Here is a 12,075-nt window from a genome sequence, read left to right as displayed (position 1 = left end):
TGCGTCACAAAAGTGACGCAACTCCAGTAATGTGTCCTTTCAAATGGGGAAAGCAGCATATGAAAGGTCTTGCCTCAGTCTAACACCTGCTGTAAAGCAGGCACAAGATTTTGACGCAACAGCATCCTAAAACTGACGCAGTGAAATCTGAAAGATTTCACTGCGTCGCTATTACAAAGCTTTTTGCGGGAGAACACCCCCTCTGCATGCATTATACCTGACGCTATTTTTAAAAAGTGACGCATCTAGGTACATGGGTCACTTTTTAAAACTCTGCGCCATATTGTATCTGCAACATGATTCGTCATACATTAAATATGACACATCTGGAATGTCATAAGGAGTGCGCACAGAAAAGTGACGCATAACACCAGCAGTGTAATAAAATGTACCTCGTTGCACTATATTTAAAAAGTGACGCATCTAGATAGATGCGTCACTTTTTAAATATTGCATAACAATGCGCATTTTTTTACACCGCTGGTGCGTCACAAAAATTGACGCACAGGAAGCGCAAAACTAACAGCGCAAGGCCTTCATAAATATAATCCTGGATTTTCCCCGTGCTTCGCCGGTGCGCGTACCATGCGCTTCCCCCGCGCAAAACGAAAAAAAAATTTTAATGCCCTGCAGGACCCTATTTTAGTCCCTACATCAAACCTAGGGGGTCAGAGGGGGTCTACTCTTCCCCCTTATGGTCATTTGCCCCTTTTTTTTTCAAACCCCTTGTGTCTCGATTTTACCGAGACACAAGATGGCGGCCGCTCCGGACTGTTTAGAATGTTTACAGACAACTGAGAGCCAATCAGCTTCCTGCGCGCAAGTCGCGTGTCGCGCCGGGAGCGCTCACGGGTGCGCGCACGGGAGAGCGCCTATAGATATATATATTTTTTTGAACCTAAATTACTCAAAATCCACTGGAGCACATATCTTGAGACATAGCAAAGGCACATCGGGCTACCAGTCCCTACAATTTTGCCAAGTTTGGTGGAAATCCATTCAGCCGTTCGGGCTAAAAGTGAAATCGACCGCCCTATGGAAATTAACATGGGGAAAACGCGTTTTGGGACCCCCCTTTTATCTCGGCCCCCGCTTGACGAATCCCCCCCAAACTTTCAGGGAAGGACCGGACCGCCATGAGACCATTTTCCTGAAAATTTCAGGCAGATTCGTCAACCGGCGCCAAAGTTATTCAAAATAGAATGTTGAGATTTAACATTGAAAATTATCCTAACTATAACTACCTACTGGCGACTGCCAGTAGGTAATATATATATATATGTGTGTGTGTGTATATTCATACATCTCTATATTTGTTTTATACCAACTTTTCTTGGGATTCTGCATTGCATAGCTCCAGATGGCTTCCTACTCTCTCGAAGTGTTATTTCTACCTCACATGGTTTATGGCCATGAGTGTTACTGTTCCTTGCAATGTGTTTATTCAGTTATTAGTTGGGGCTCCCTGTCTTACCTACTTCTATGGCTAGAAGCTTTGGTCCAGTAGTTTTATCTGTTTTCCCTATCCTTTCGCCTCAGTCTTTTTGTTCCGTTGACCTTCCACGGGGCACTGTACTGCTATGTTTATATGCAGTGATCTTCACACTTGTCTTGTTCTTCTGCTGATGGCATTTTCTCTCATATTTTTGGACAGCTGCAGATTCGATACCATACGTGTTTTCCCCCGCGTTTTCTGTTGGGATGTTTTCTTCCTCACCCTTCCATTCTTGCAAGCGGTCACCCTCTTTTTCTTATGCAGATTAGATAGCTTAGCCTGGGTTCTTTCTTGGAATCGGTTTGCAGACCCTCCCCCGGGATGGTATTGTTATGGTATTAATTCTAAGGTAGGGAATCTGTGGCTAGACTCCTCTATCAGATGAATAAGTTACTTAGCTTCGGTAACGCCTTGTCTGGTAGAGACTAGATCTAGCCGCAGACTGCTTACCGACCCATCCTTCCTCCCTACTCTGCGAACTGATTTTCCTGTTCTTATGGATCTTGTCTATACACCCTTGTGCCTTTCGTTGGTTGGGAAAAAAATGAAGGAGATAGACAAACCAAACAAGCGTCTTTCAAAAAGAGGTTTATTTTTCGGCACAGTTTCCATGGTAGTTTCTATACATGGCTCTGCGTTTTAGAGCGGATAGTAGTCACGAAAGAAACTGGTGTCAGCACGTCGGGGATGGCTTATATGGACTCTGATGATGTCACATCCGGTGAACGACGTTGTAATGGAGTGCCTCAACGCCCTCGATCGATGCGCAGAGGTACTGCTGTAGAAAGATTTCTGGATCCAGTCTGTCACCTGGGGATAATTTTATGGTAATGAATCTGCAACAAGAATTAGTCTCTACCGGATAAGGCATTACCAAAGGTAAGTAATTTATACTTCAATACTTAGTGTATTGATTGAGGAATGAATGAACAAACTTATGAAATTTATTAGAGCTGAAATGAAAAACTCATCTACCCGTGTGGGTTGCTAGATGCCGATGACTGGTTTGCAGATATGGTGGTTTATTATATTCCTTGTACCACGAGATACTCAACTGGATACTATTTAACTAAATTCTTCCATTAAGTGTAGAGTTTAATAGAATAGAAAAAATCCCCACTAACTCAACATGTCCCTTTCACTAAGCTGTGTGCAACAAACATATTACCTTTAGTAGCAGAGAGATGAAAAGTCATTGAAGAAATACATTATGGACCTCTTATTGTAACTAGTTGTGAACGAAATATGCAAACTAAAATCATTATGAGCCTAGAACTGGTTGTTACAGAAATTGGTAGTAATCAATATTTAGAGGCTGAATACAATGTTTATGATATGAATAGAATATCATGAGCACAGACCCTTTCATCCCCATGATGAGAATCTGGTTTGTTAGGAAGGGTCGAGGAGGTCAATTGGGACGGCAATGGTTGCTGAGTGGTTGATTAGCGCACACATGATTTGGCCAGCCTTGTGACACATGTAATTAGCAGGTACATGAAGGAGAAGTAAGATGGACGTTAGATCCCATTGGACGGCTAAACCACCTCCTCTATCCACTTCGCTATTCTTGGTAAATATTGTATAATTGGGGTGAGGAGGTCTGTTACATATATAGCACCGAAGTTGCAGTGATCAAGATGATAGTGGTGACTAACACATTTAGTTAGGTAGTTAGGTCAACAATTATAGGTGCTGGTCTGTCTTTTGGCAGATAATCTGTTATTGATAACTACGCCCACAAAAGAGTTTATATGAGAGTGTGCTCTTCCATGGTTTAATTTAAAGTTTTCTCATCTGAGTGGTCTCAGAGGGATTTGTCATTGTAGTCTGTGAAGCAGAGGGATTACTAGGGCAGTTTGGATGTAGTAACATCATTTAAAATTACTTTACTTTTTGACTCACAGCTGTGTCCTTTGATCTGGGTATATGGATCCTATTGGTGAAATGAGACTCACCTCGCAGAGGTGTAAATTGAAGGATTTTCATTGGTCCCTACTGTAAAAGCAAAAGGTTGTCTTGGCAGAGCTCTGGTGCTCATGCTGACACTGGTTCAAAGTAGGGTTGTTGCTGGGAAACTCACCAGGCTGCAGGCGGATGCAGCATTGATAAGGAGGTTAAATCCACATAGCGTAGGAGGGAATTTTTTTCAGGCTCGGAGAGTTTCATTTGTTCATCTAAATTTGTGGTTAAAGGCTGTAAAGTTGTCTTGGTTTGCTTGTATCACTATTTGAGAGTGTCATTGTGCCTAAAGTGTCCTGTATGGCACCACGGTGCATGGTATTCTGAACTTATTGAAGTTTAGAATTAGAATGGTTCATTTGGCGGCATCTTGAGATAGTAGTCTAGTGTACCACTTAGAAGCTTTAATTTAACTGTTTATTATCATTTCTTGAGCACTATTGGTAAACAGCGGTACAAGGAAAAGTGGTAAAGATAAAGAATATCTCGGCTTTCTTATTTTTTTTTAAATTGCATATTATTATTATTATTGTTAGTATTAATAGTTTTATTAGATAAAGTAGCAGAAGTATTAATAGAACTACTGCTTACACCACCAATACTACATATTGTTATATACTCATAGAATATCTACGTTCTTCACTGTTCATAACCCATAGCAGCAATAGCTTATACGCCTTACATAAGTACTTAGACTACAAGTGAACCTGTTTATTACTGTTGCTTTATATCAATAGTAATGCTCCTAGGACAGTGAGTATTTGTTGTATTACAGAGTTTGTAGTTTCAATTCTTTATGCATGGTGGCATATAGCGGCAGTGAATTTGTTCACTGTTCTTATAGGTAGTGTTGCAAGTGCTAATGTGAGGGGCCACAACGAGTGTATCATTCCCATCATGGAGGTAGTAGGGGTATCGGAGATGAAAGGCTTGGAAATCAGAAGTGAGTTATTTGAAGGCCTAAATGCAGAAAAGTATCATGATTTGGTTCACACAGATTATTTGATGGGTGATGTTGGTCTTTTTGTAGAGGTTCTTATGGTTGTGATCTATAATTGAATTAAACGTTAGTTCCTTTAGATGTACTACACCTTAGCACATTCAGTTTGTAAAGGCAAAGCAAACTGGTTAGAGGTGCAAGACCCACAGAGTTCCTTAGGGGTGTCAAATGCACTGGTGATGCAGGCATGGCAACAAGCAGCCATTTGCAGTTCTGTCACTGTACTTCTATATTATTGTCAATCATCTGCTTGATTCAGCATGTAACACTATCACTCTTTTTGCTCTTGTAGGAGACATCATGCAAGGAAAGATAAAAGTTCGCAAGAACAGAAAAGACCCTCGTTCGCTCCTCATAACCCTGTCGCTAAACAACATGGTTCAGACGTACTGCCTTCAGTAGCAGAGCAATACAAATGAAAAGTCAAGGAAGATAAAGTGAGATGCAATACAGAAGCCATTGAAGATGTAGTACTACCTTCGGTAGCAGAGCGATACAAGACCAAAGCCACTGAAGATCTATTGAGATGCAAGACAGAAGCCACCGAAGACGCAGATTATGGATCGCCTCTTGTAACTTGGTGTGAATCAAGGATTTATGAACTAAAAGGCATTGGGAGACTGCCCCCACTGCCCCTCTACTCCTGTCGGCCGCACTTGCAAATGTAACTGTATAGAGTCCTTTACAGCAATTTTGTATTGGAACCGAGAAGAGGTCCTTACCGGAAGTGGTAGTAATCAATGTTGTTTTCACACATTCTTGTAAAGACCAAATAAAAAGTTTGATATAATTGGAATATATGTCTTACTTCTTTATTTGACAGAAAAAATAATATAATAGTGCCACAGTTCCAAGTGCTTTCTTCAGTATTGCACAGTCTCAAAATTCAGCACAGTATTCGAGCTGGACCTGGGATTTGTTAAGTACTCTTGGGACACAGTTTTATGTTACCAAAGACATAGCTACTTTGGAGCATGAAACTAGTCTGCTCAAGTAATTGACTTTTATTTAAACCTGACTGGTTCACTTGTTATTGACTCAATGTTTATATATTCCACAGAGGTATGATATAAATTGTGCCTCCTGAGTGAGCAGAAGTGATAGAGCTCTTTATAGTGCTGATCAAAGCTTAATTTCCACCAATGTACCAGACACTCTTCAGTGAACGCCAACTCCTTTATTTCTATTCCAGTGTCAACTGCGGTGTTGGGATGGAATAGTCCCTCGCATGGTGATGGCCGTGTACCCCAGCTGTGAGTATCAGAGCCGCAATGGTATTTGGATCCCGGATGCTAATATTTGTTGTCATGGGGAAACAAGGAGCAAGCGTATGTGTCAGGTCATAGGCCTATCCCTCAGATAGCGGTCTTGTTTGACTGCAAAGAACACCCAGAGCACTACCCTTGATGGTGAAAGACTACTGCCTTCACCAGGGGCGTGGTGGCAGTATACTCTGTAGCTATCAGTAGAAGTGATTAGGTCTTTTTACCTGTTTCATGGAGTGAGGCTCACTCATGTAAAGTTCCACTGCTGTGTGCTTAGCCCACCCTTGGGCTACATCAAGTTAGTATGTAGTTCTGTCCAGCACGTGTGTGGTTGCATGCATGTGCTGTATGTATGTGGGCCTATGAATGGTGAGAGCCATGGACGACTCTGGGTTCCATTTTGGAAGATCCAGGACTGACTGGAGGAGCACGTGGAGTAGAGGAATACCCCCAGACAGATTTATAGATTGCCCTTCTTTGTGATACAATTTCCTTGCATGGAAAGGGCAGCTATTGGATGCCAAGGTTAAGTTGTGTTTTATCTGTCACTTCTCCTACATTCAGCCCCACGCACCATGAACTACTGTACAATGTTTCCTATTTGATCCTATCTAATGTTACTTCATGCAGCTTGACACCAGGCCAATTATATCTAAATACAGTTTCTAAAACTATACAGTGCTGTGCAAGAACCTGGTACTCCCCACCTCAACGTCAAATAATCAAAAGAGTCCCTTGGCCAAGTATTGACATAAGAGGCATTCTTTTTAACTAAATTACCAAATTAGTCGCAGTTTTATAAAAAAAGAAGTTCCTTTGACTTCTGCAGCAGAAACTAACAACCTGCAAACAGCGAGAACTGCTTTGGACGTTCAAAAGCAGTTACAGACGCAATATCCGACACACTTTGCGGATATCAAGCATTCGATTTTTAATTTGTCTTCAACAGCTGGTATTGTGCATCTTTTTAAGAACATTGGATCTGGTCTGGAGACTGGATTTATGCAGCATTCGGATTGATTCCATCATTTCTTCATTCATTATTCTCCAGTCATTTTGAAGAATGTCTGACTATTATACTTCTCATCAGCTGTGGTATTGTCATCTTTTTCCTGATCCACCGAGAAAATCAATTCACTTATCCAGCTGAACAAGGATGCAGAGAGAACCTAACACGCTATTTGGGACTAGCTTGGCTTTCGGAAGTTAGTAAGAGTTGGATGATAATATTTAGCAAAATAGACACTGCACACGTGAATCCTGTGTTCTTGTGTATAAACTGGCAACTAAAATCATCTTGGATCTACATCTAGGGCTACCACCAGTGGCCTTCCTAAATGTGGAAATCTTGCTACAATTGTTGCAATCACACCAGACAATGTTGAGCAATGCGTCTATCCCTATTGCAAAATGTGTACTCTGATTGTCACATAATAAAAACAAGCATTTGCAATGCAATAGGTCTTGCATTTGCAAGAGTTTGGGCTATTGGCACGGTAAACTGGTACTACAATACCGACCCCTGCCCATACTGGTGATGCATGCCTGGGTGCAGATACCGCAATCTTGCTGCTTGGGCCCTTTATTTCCTCCCCAACCCTCCCCCCTCTGTGTATCCTGCAAGCTGAAGAAAGTCAAGGGTGATTAGTGCATTATACAAACGCGTCTTTCAGTTAATGAGAATTACCATTCTTAACAAGAAGCTTATGAACCTGCCCTTCTAGTTTTAATGATCCTGTCATTTAGAGCAGGATTGCTGCAGCTAATTTCCAATTACTATCGAGGTCCTTCGCTACAAGACTATTAAACAGAGGGACTGTGGCTCTCGGAGGCTTTGTTACTGCAAGGAGTGGGACATGGCAGAAGAGACATCCACAGTGAAAGATGCTGTGGCTGCAAGATGCAAAATGGCTCCTGGATGGGGGCTTTTCACAGAGGCATCTTGGAGTAGGAAAAGTGTACCCGTAGTACTCCTTTTAGTGCTCTTACATGGGTTTATTAATATGCCCAAAAACATCTACATATTCAGCTAATCCAAATAGAAATAAATGTGCTTTCTTTCCACTTTTACTAATAAGAAGTTGGATATTTTGAGGCTAATTTACAAAGGCATGTAAGAATGGGTTAAAGAATACTTCTGTGGTACTACTTCCTGTACTCACAATTGACTCTACAACACCTTATTTGTCTTTATGTTGCATTCATTCATTTTGCATACCTTTGCATTTTAATGTGTGCATTCTGATTTTTGAGTGGCATACTGGCCTGGAACCAAACCGTAAAAAACGATATTCAAGTACTCTCACTGCTTTTCTTTACAAGATGTATTTTTGTTTGTCTGTCTGACATTCAGACTTTTCGTTTCAGCCAGCATTTAATTGTCTCTTTCAATTACTTTCGCAAAGCTTTGTGTGTTGTTATTGCAAATTGTGCCAGATTTTCTTTTCCAGTCGCTTTTGCATCAACTGTGGAACTCAGCATCCTGTTGTTTTATATGAGCTTTAATTAGCAACCGTGCCACTGAAAGGGTGTCATACTGCTTCTATCAGGTGTTTTATGTCTTTTTCCAAGTTCACCCACCTGACTTTGCCGCTGCTGAACCTCTGTGAGATTAGCATTTGGTGTTGTGTTTGCTGCTGAACACATTTCTCTGTGAGGTTAGCATATGGTTTAGTGTTTTCTAGAAATGCTTGAAAACAAGGCTCTTCGGCACAAGTGTATCCCCTTTTTTGCGGTTGCGCAGCGTGTAGTTGCAAACGTCTTTGCACCTCTCTCTGCGGGCGATCGCGGCCCCCTCCGAATTGAAATGAAATGCTTCAGTGGTTTACGACCCCTTTAATCATCGCAAATAGATTCCACTTTGCCAATGTCTCATGAGGGCATCAGGGGTGCATGTAATAGGGGGCTGTATGGGACTCTGGGGGAGATTGCAGTTCAGAGGGATCTTCTGGGACGTGGAGGTCACCTCATGATCTATCTTTGGTTTTCTCATTCCACATCTCTGGTCCTTATCCTCAAAAGTGCCCCCAAGGTGCAACTGCAGTGGAGGCCCACTGTTTGCATCCCGGGGTGCGTTGACATTGCAGAAGAGGCAGCGGGTGCTTGTAATACAGATGTGCCGTGCACATGTAACGATGGCGCAAACTCGGTGGGGTGTTCCCTCATTTGCATGAGGAGGTGGTTCCATGCAAATGAGATAACACTTTGCCTCTGCGTCTGCGCTGTACAATAGACACGGCCGCAGAGGTAGAGGTGCTGTTATTGGGCACTCTGATGGTGTGCTTGAGAGAGGTGATACACCATCCTTGCACCTCAAGACCGCGCCTCTTGAAGGAGAGACACTAGATCGCAAGCACCCTCTTCAGTTCAGTTATACCCTGGTGGAATGCACACTGGCCGCTACCTCCACTGTGGAAGGTAGAACTAAGGCTCAAATGTCTGCTCTTCACTAATGCACCTGCCCCCGGGCAGCCACATGTTTGCAGCTGCACTGGAGGCAGTGGATACACAGTGATGGCATACAATGACCTGGTCTGCACCCGGCACACCCAGTTTTGGATGCGCCACAGGGCAGTCCAGAGCAGACCGTCCTCTGTGTGACATCCACCCTGGTCCCTGGAGCTCATCTCATGGGCCATCTCTATTCTTGCTTTTAGCTCGGTTATCTCATGAACCATCATAGCTTTCCCTGCCAGTGCCATAACATCATAGACTATTTCTGGTCTCTCTTCCATTACTGTGATGATGTCATGTACATCTTTGGCTTTCTCTTATAGTGCATTATTCTCGATCAGGTACATGCATCAATATTGCTTTTTGCGATTCCTTAATTGCGAAAAATAAGGAATCGCAATTAAGGAATTGCAAAATGAAATGCATCAAGGAATCGCTAAATAAATTGCGATTTCTTAATATTCCTTAATTGCGACTCGCAAATTGTGAGTCGCAATTAAGGAATACCTCCCTATTCATTCCTATGGACCTAAAGGCCCATAGGAATGAATGGGAAGACATTCTCAATTCGCGATTAGCAATTAGCGAATCGCAAATTGAGAATGCGATTTCAAGGGTGCAGGGGTGTCCAAAGGACACCCTGTTGCACCCCTGAAATCAATCCGTGCACATATGTTGTGCACACACATGTCCTTAGGGCATGTGTGCGCACAACATGAAACTTGGAAAAATGCACAAAAGTGCATTTTTCACAGTTTTCGCAAATTACCATGAGGTACAACCTCATGGTAATTTGCTCCCCCTAATTGCGAAATCGCAATTTTTTAAAGTTTCATGCATTGCATTTAAGAAATCGCAAAATGCGATTCCTTAAATGCAATCGCAATTTGAGAATTCGCAAATATTTGCGAATTTTCAAATTACGAGAGTCTTCACCCTTCATGCATTCCAAAAGCAAATTTTGCGATCGCAAACGGACGATTTTTGCGATTCACACCGTTTGCGATCGCAAAATCCTTTGATGCATGTGCCTGTTAGTCCATTTGAATCCCTCCTCCACTGAGGTATCCTCTAACACCATTTCTGTTCTTCACTACAGTGCATTCATCTCACACGGTCACATCATTTTCGCTGTCCAATTTGGAGGGTTGCATACAATTAGTACATCACAGCTCCTGAATTGTAAGTAATAGGAGATGATGATAGCATAATGTTAAGTGGATGAGGACTGTCCTTGTCAGAGGGAAGTGGTAATGATGCTCATTATTCAATCTTCTCACGGATTCTAGAGCTCTTTATAAATACCACACTGTAAACAAGGAGCAATCTTCCTACTCAAATAACATCAGATGCAATTACCACTTTACTGTCTCTTTCCAAACTTGATTTTTGTGCATTCTCAACAACAACATACTATTAACTCTTATAAGAAATTGGGTTACTGGTTGAGGGGGATGAAATCCTACAGAAGCTGCAACCACAATCTTTGTCGGGATGAAGTCACAAGCAAACTCCAAATTAACTTGTGCTTGACCCTCTGGTAGTTTGGCACAGAGCAGTGAGGCCTAACTTAGAGACATTGTGTAAAGTATTTATGCAAGACTTCAAATAGTAATAAAGTGATAACATGGCTTAAGAAACAAAAATGGTGTACAGTTTAGTCAATAAGTCAAGAACAAAATGACAAAAATCCAATCAGTGGAACCGGTAAATATGCAAGTATGAAGATCACCAAAATCAGATATTGCCAACTGGTTATCTATTCTACTGGACCGGTACTAAGTCACAAGTTCAGGCCGACCACAATGGAGCGCGGGCAGGTTACAGGCATCCACTTAGGTCCACAAACCACAGTACTTTAATCCTGGTTGCAAAGAGTACTGGAGTTCTGCGTTGGGCTGCAGAGGCGATGCAAGGTCCAGGCGAGGAAATGTGTCATGCAGCGGTGGTTGCTGGGAGCTGCGATGGGTAAGGCAATGTCCTTGCATGGCGATGCGTAATGAAGCGGTGGTTCCGACGGCCTGCGTTAGCTGAGGCGATGTCCTTGCATGGCGATGCATTGTCTAGTGGTGGTTCCGATGAATGATTTGAAGTCCTTGCGCCGTTGAAGTACCGTAGCAGAGGTGATGCGTGTGTTCTGATGGCTATGATTGGGCAGCAGAGGCGCTGCACTGGTTGCGTGGGGGATGTGCTGCAGAGGAGATATGTTGGTTCTGCTGAGTCCACAGATGTACTGCTAGAGTAACCTCAGGCCCACATCCAAGGGTCCAGGACTGGGGTGGCACTACTTGGCAGGGCAGAACTCACAGATGGCAGAGTCCAGTCGCAGAATTCGAGGTGGATGAAAGCCTGTACTGTCCGTCAGGCTTCTGACAAGGAGGCCAGCCAACCAGCCCTTGAAGTAACTCCGGAGTTAGAGATGCCAATCTAGTCCTTCTTACACAGGCAAGAGGGCAGCAGAGCAGCCTTCAGCACAGCAGGGCAGCAGTCCAGCGAAGTGGCAATCCTTTTCACAGCATAGCAGCGCTTTTTTCTGTCGTAGTAAATCACAGATCCAGAAGTGTACTTTAGAGTTGGGGTCTGAGGTTAAATATTTATACCTGGTGCCCACTTTCAGGTGCAGAAAGCCTCTAGAGGATTCCATCCCCCTGAGGTGCCAGGCATCACCTTCCTCCCTGTACTGGCCCCAGCTTATCTGGGGGTCACAAAAGACTAGTGACAACCCCTTTGTTAGAGTGCTCACACAGAGCCTTTGTCATGTGCAAGTGTGGTAAGAGACAGCTTCTCCCCCTCTTTAATTCAGGACTATCGTGCCAACACCTATCTTCCTTTTATGTCGCTGGCTGAGAGCAATACACAAATATCTATTGTCAGCAACACCTAGTCATGTGACCAGAAAA

The 12,075-nt window shown here is 42.9% G+C and overlaps 1 protein-coding gene across 1 annotated transcript in view; it reads left to right on the top strand.

Annotated features, from left to right (window-relative positions):
* PRMT3 (protein arginine methyltransferase 3) overlaps window positions 1-5,253 on the top strand; it is a 777,462-nt gene extending 772,209 nt beyond the window's left edge. Inside the window, exon 15 of the mRNA XM_086959509.1 lies at window positions 4,750-5,253. Within this exon, the coding sequence (XP_086815635.1) occupies window positions 4,750-4,859 (110 nt within the window). The 3' untranslated portion in view covers window positions 4,860-5,253. The remainder of the gene's footprint in view (window positions 1-4,749) is intronic.
* Window positions 5,254-12,075: the final 6,822 nt, after the last annotated feature.

Source organism: Lissotriton vulgaris, chromosome 2_2, assembly GCF_964263255.1.
Source record: "Lissotriton vulgaris chromosome 2_2, aLisVul1.2, whole genome shotgun sequence".
Taxonomy (NCBI): Eukaryota; Metazoa; Chordata; class Amphibia; order Caudata; family Salamandridae; genus Lissotriton; species Lissotriton vulgaris.
The sequence above is the reverse complement of the archived record's forward strand: the minus strand, read 5'-3'. Positions and strand labels throughout refer to the sequence as shown.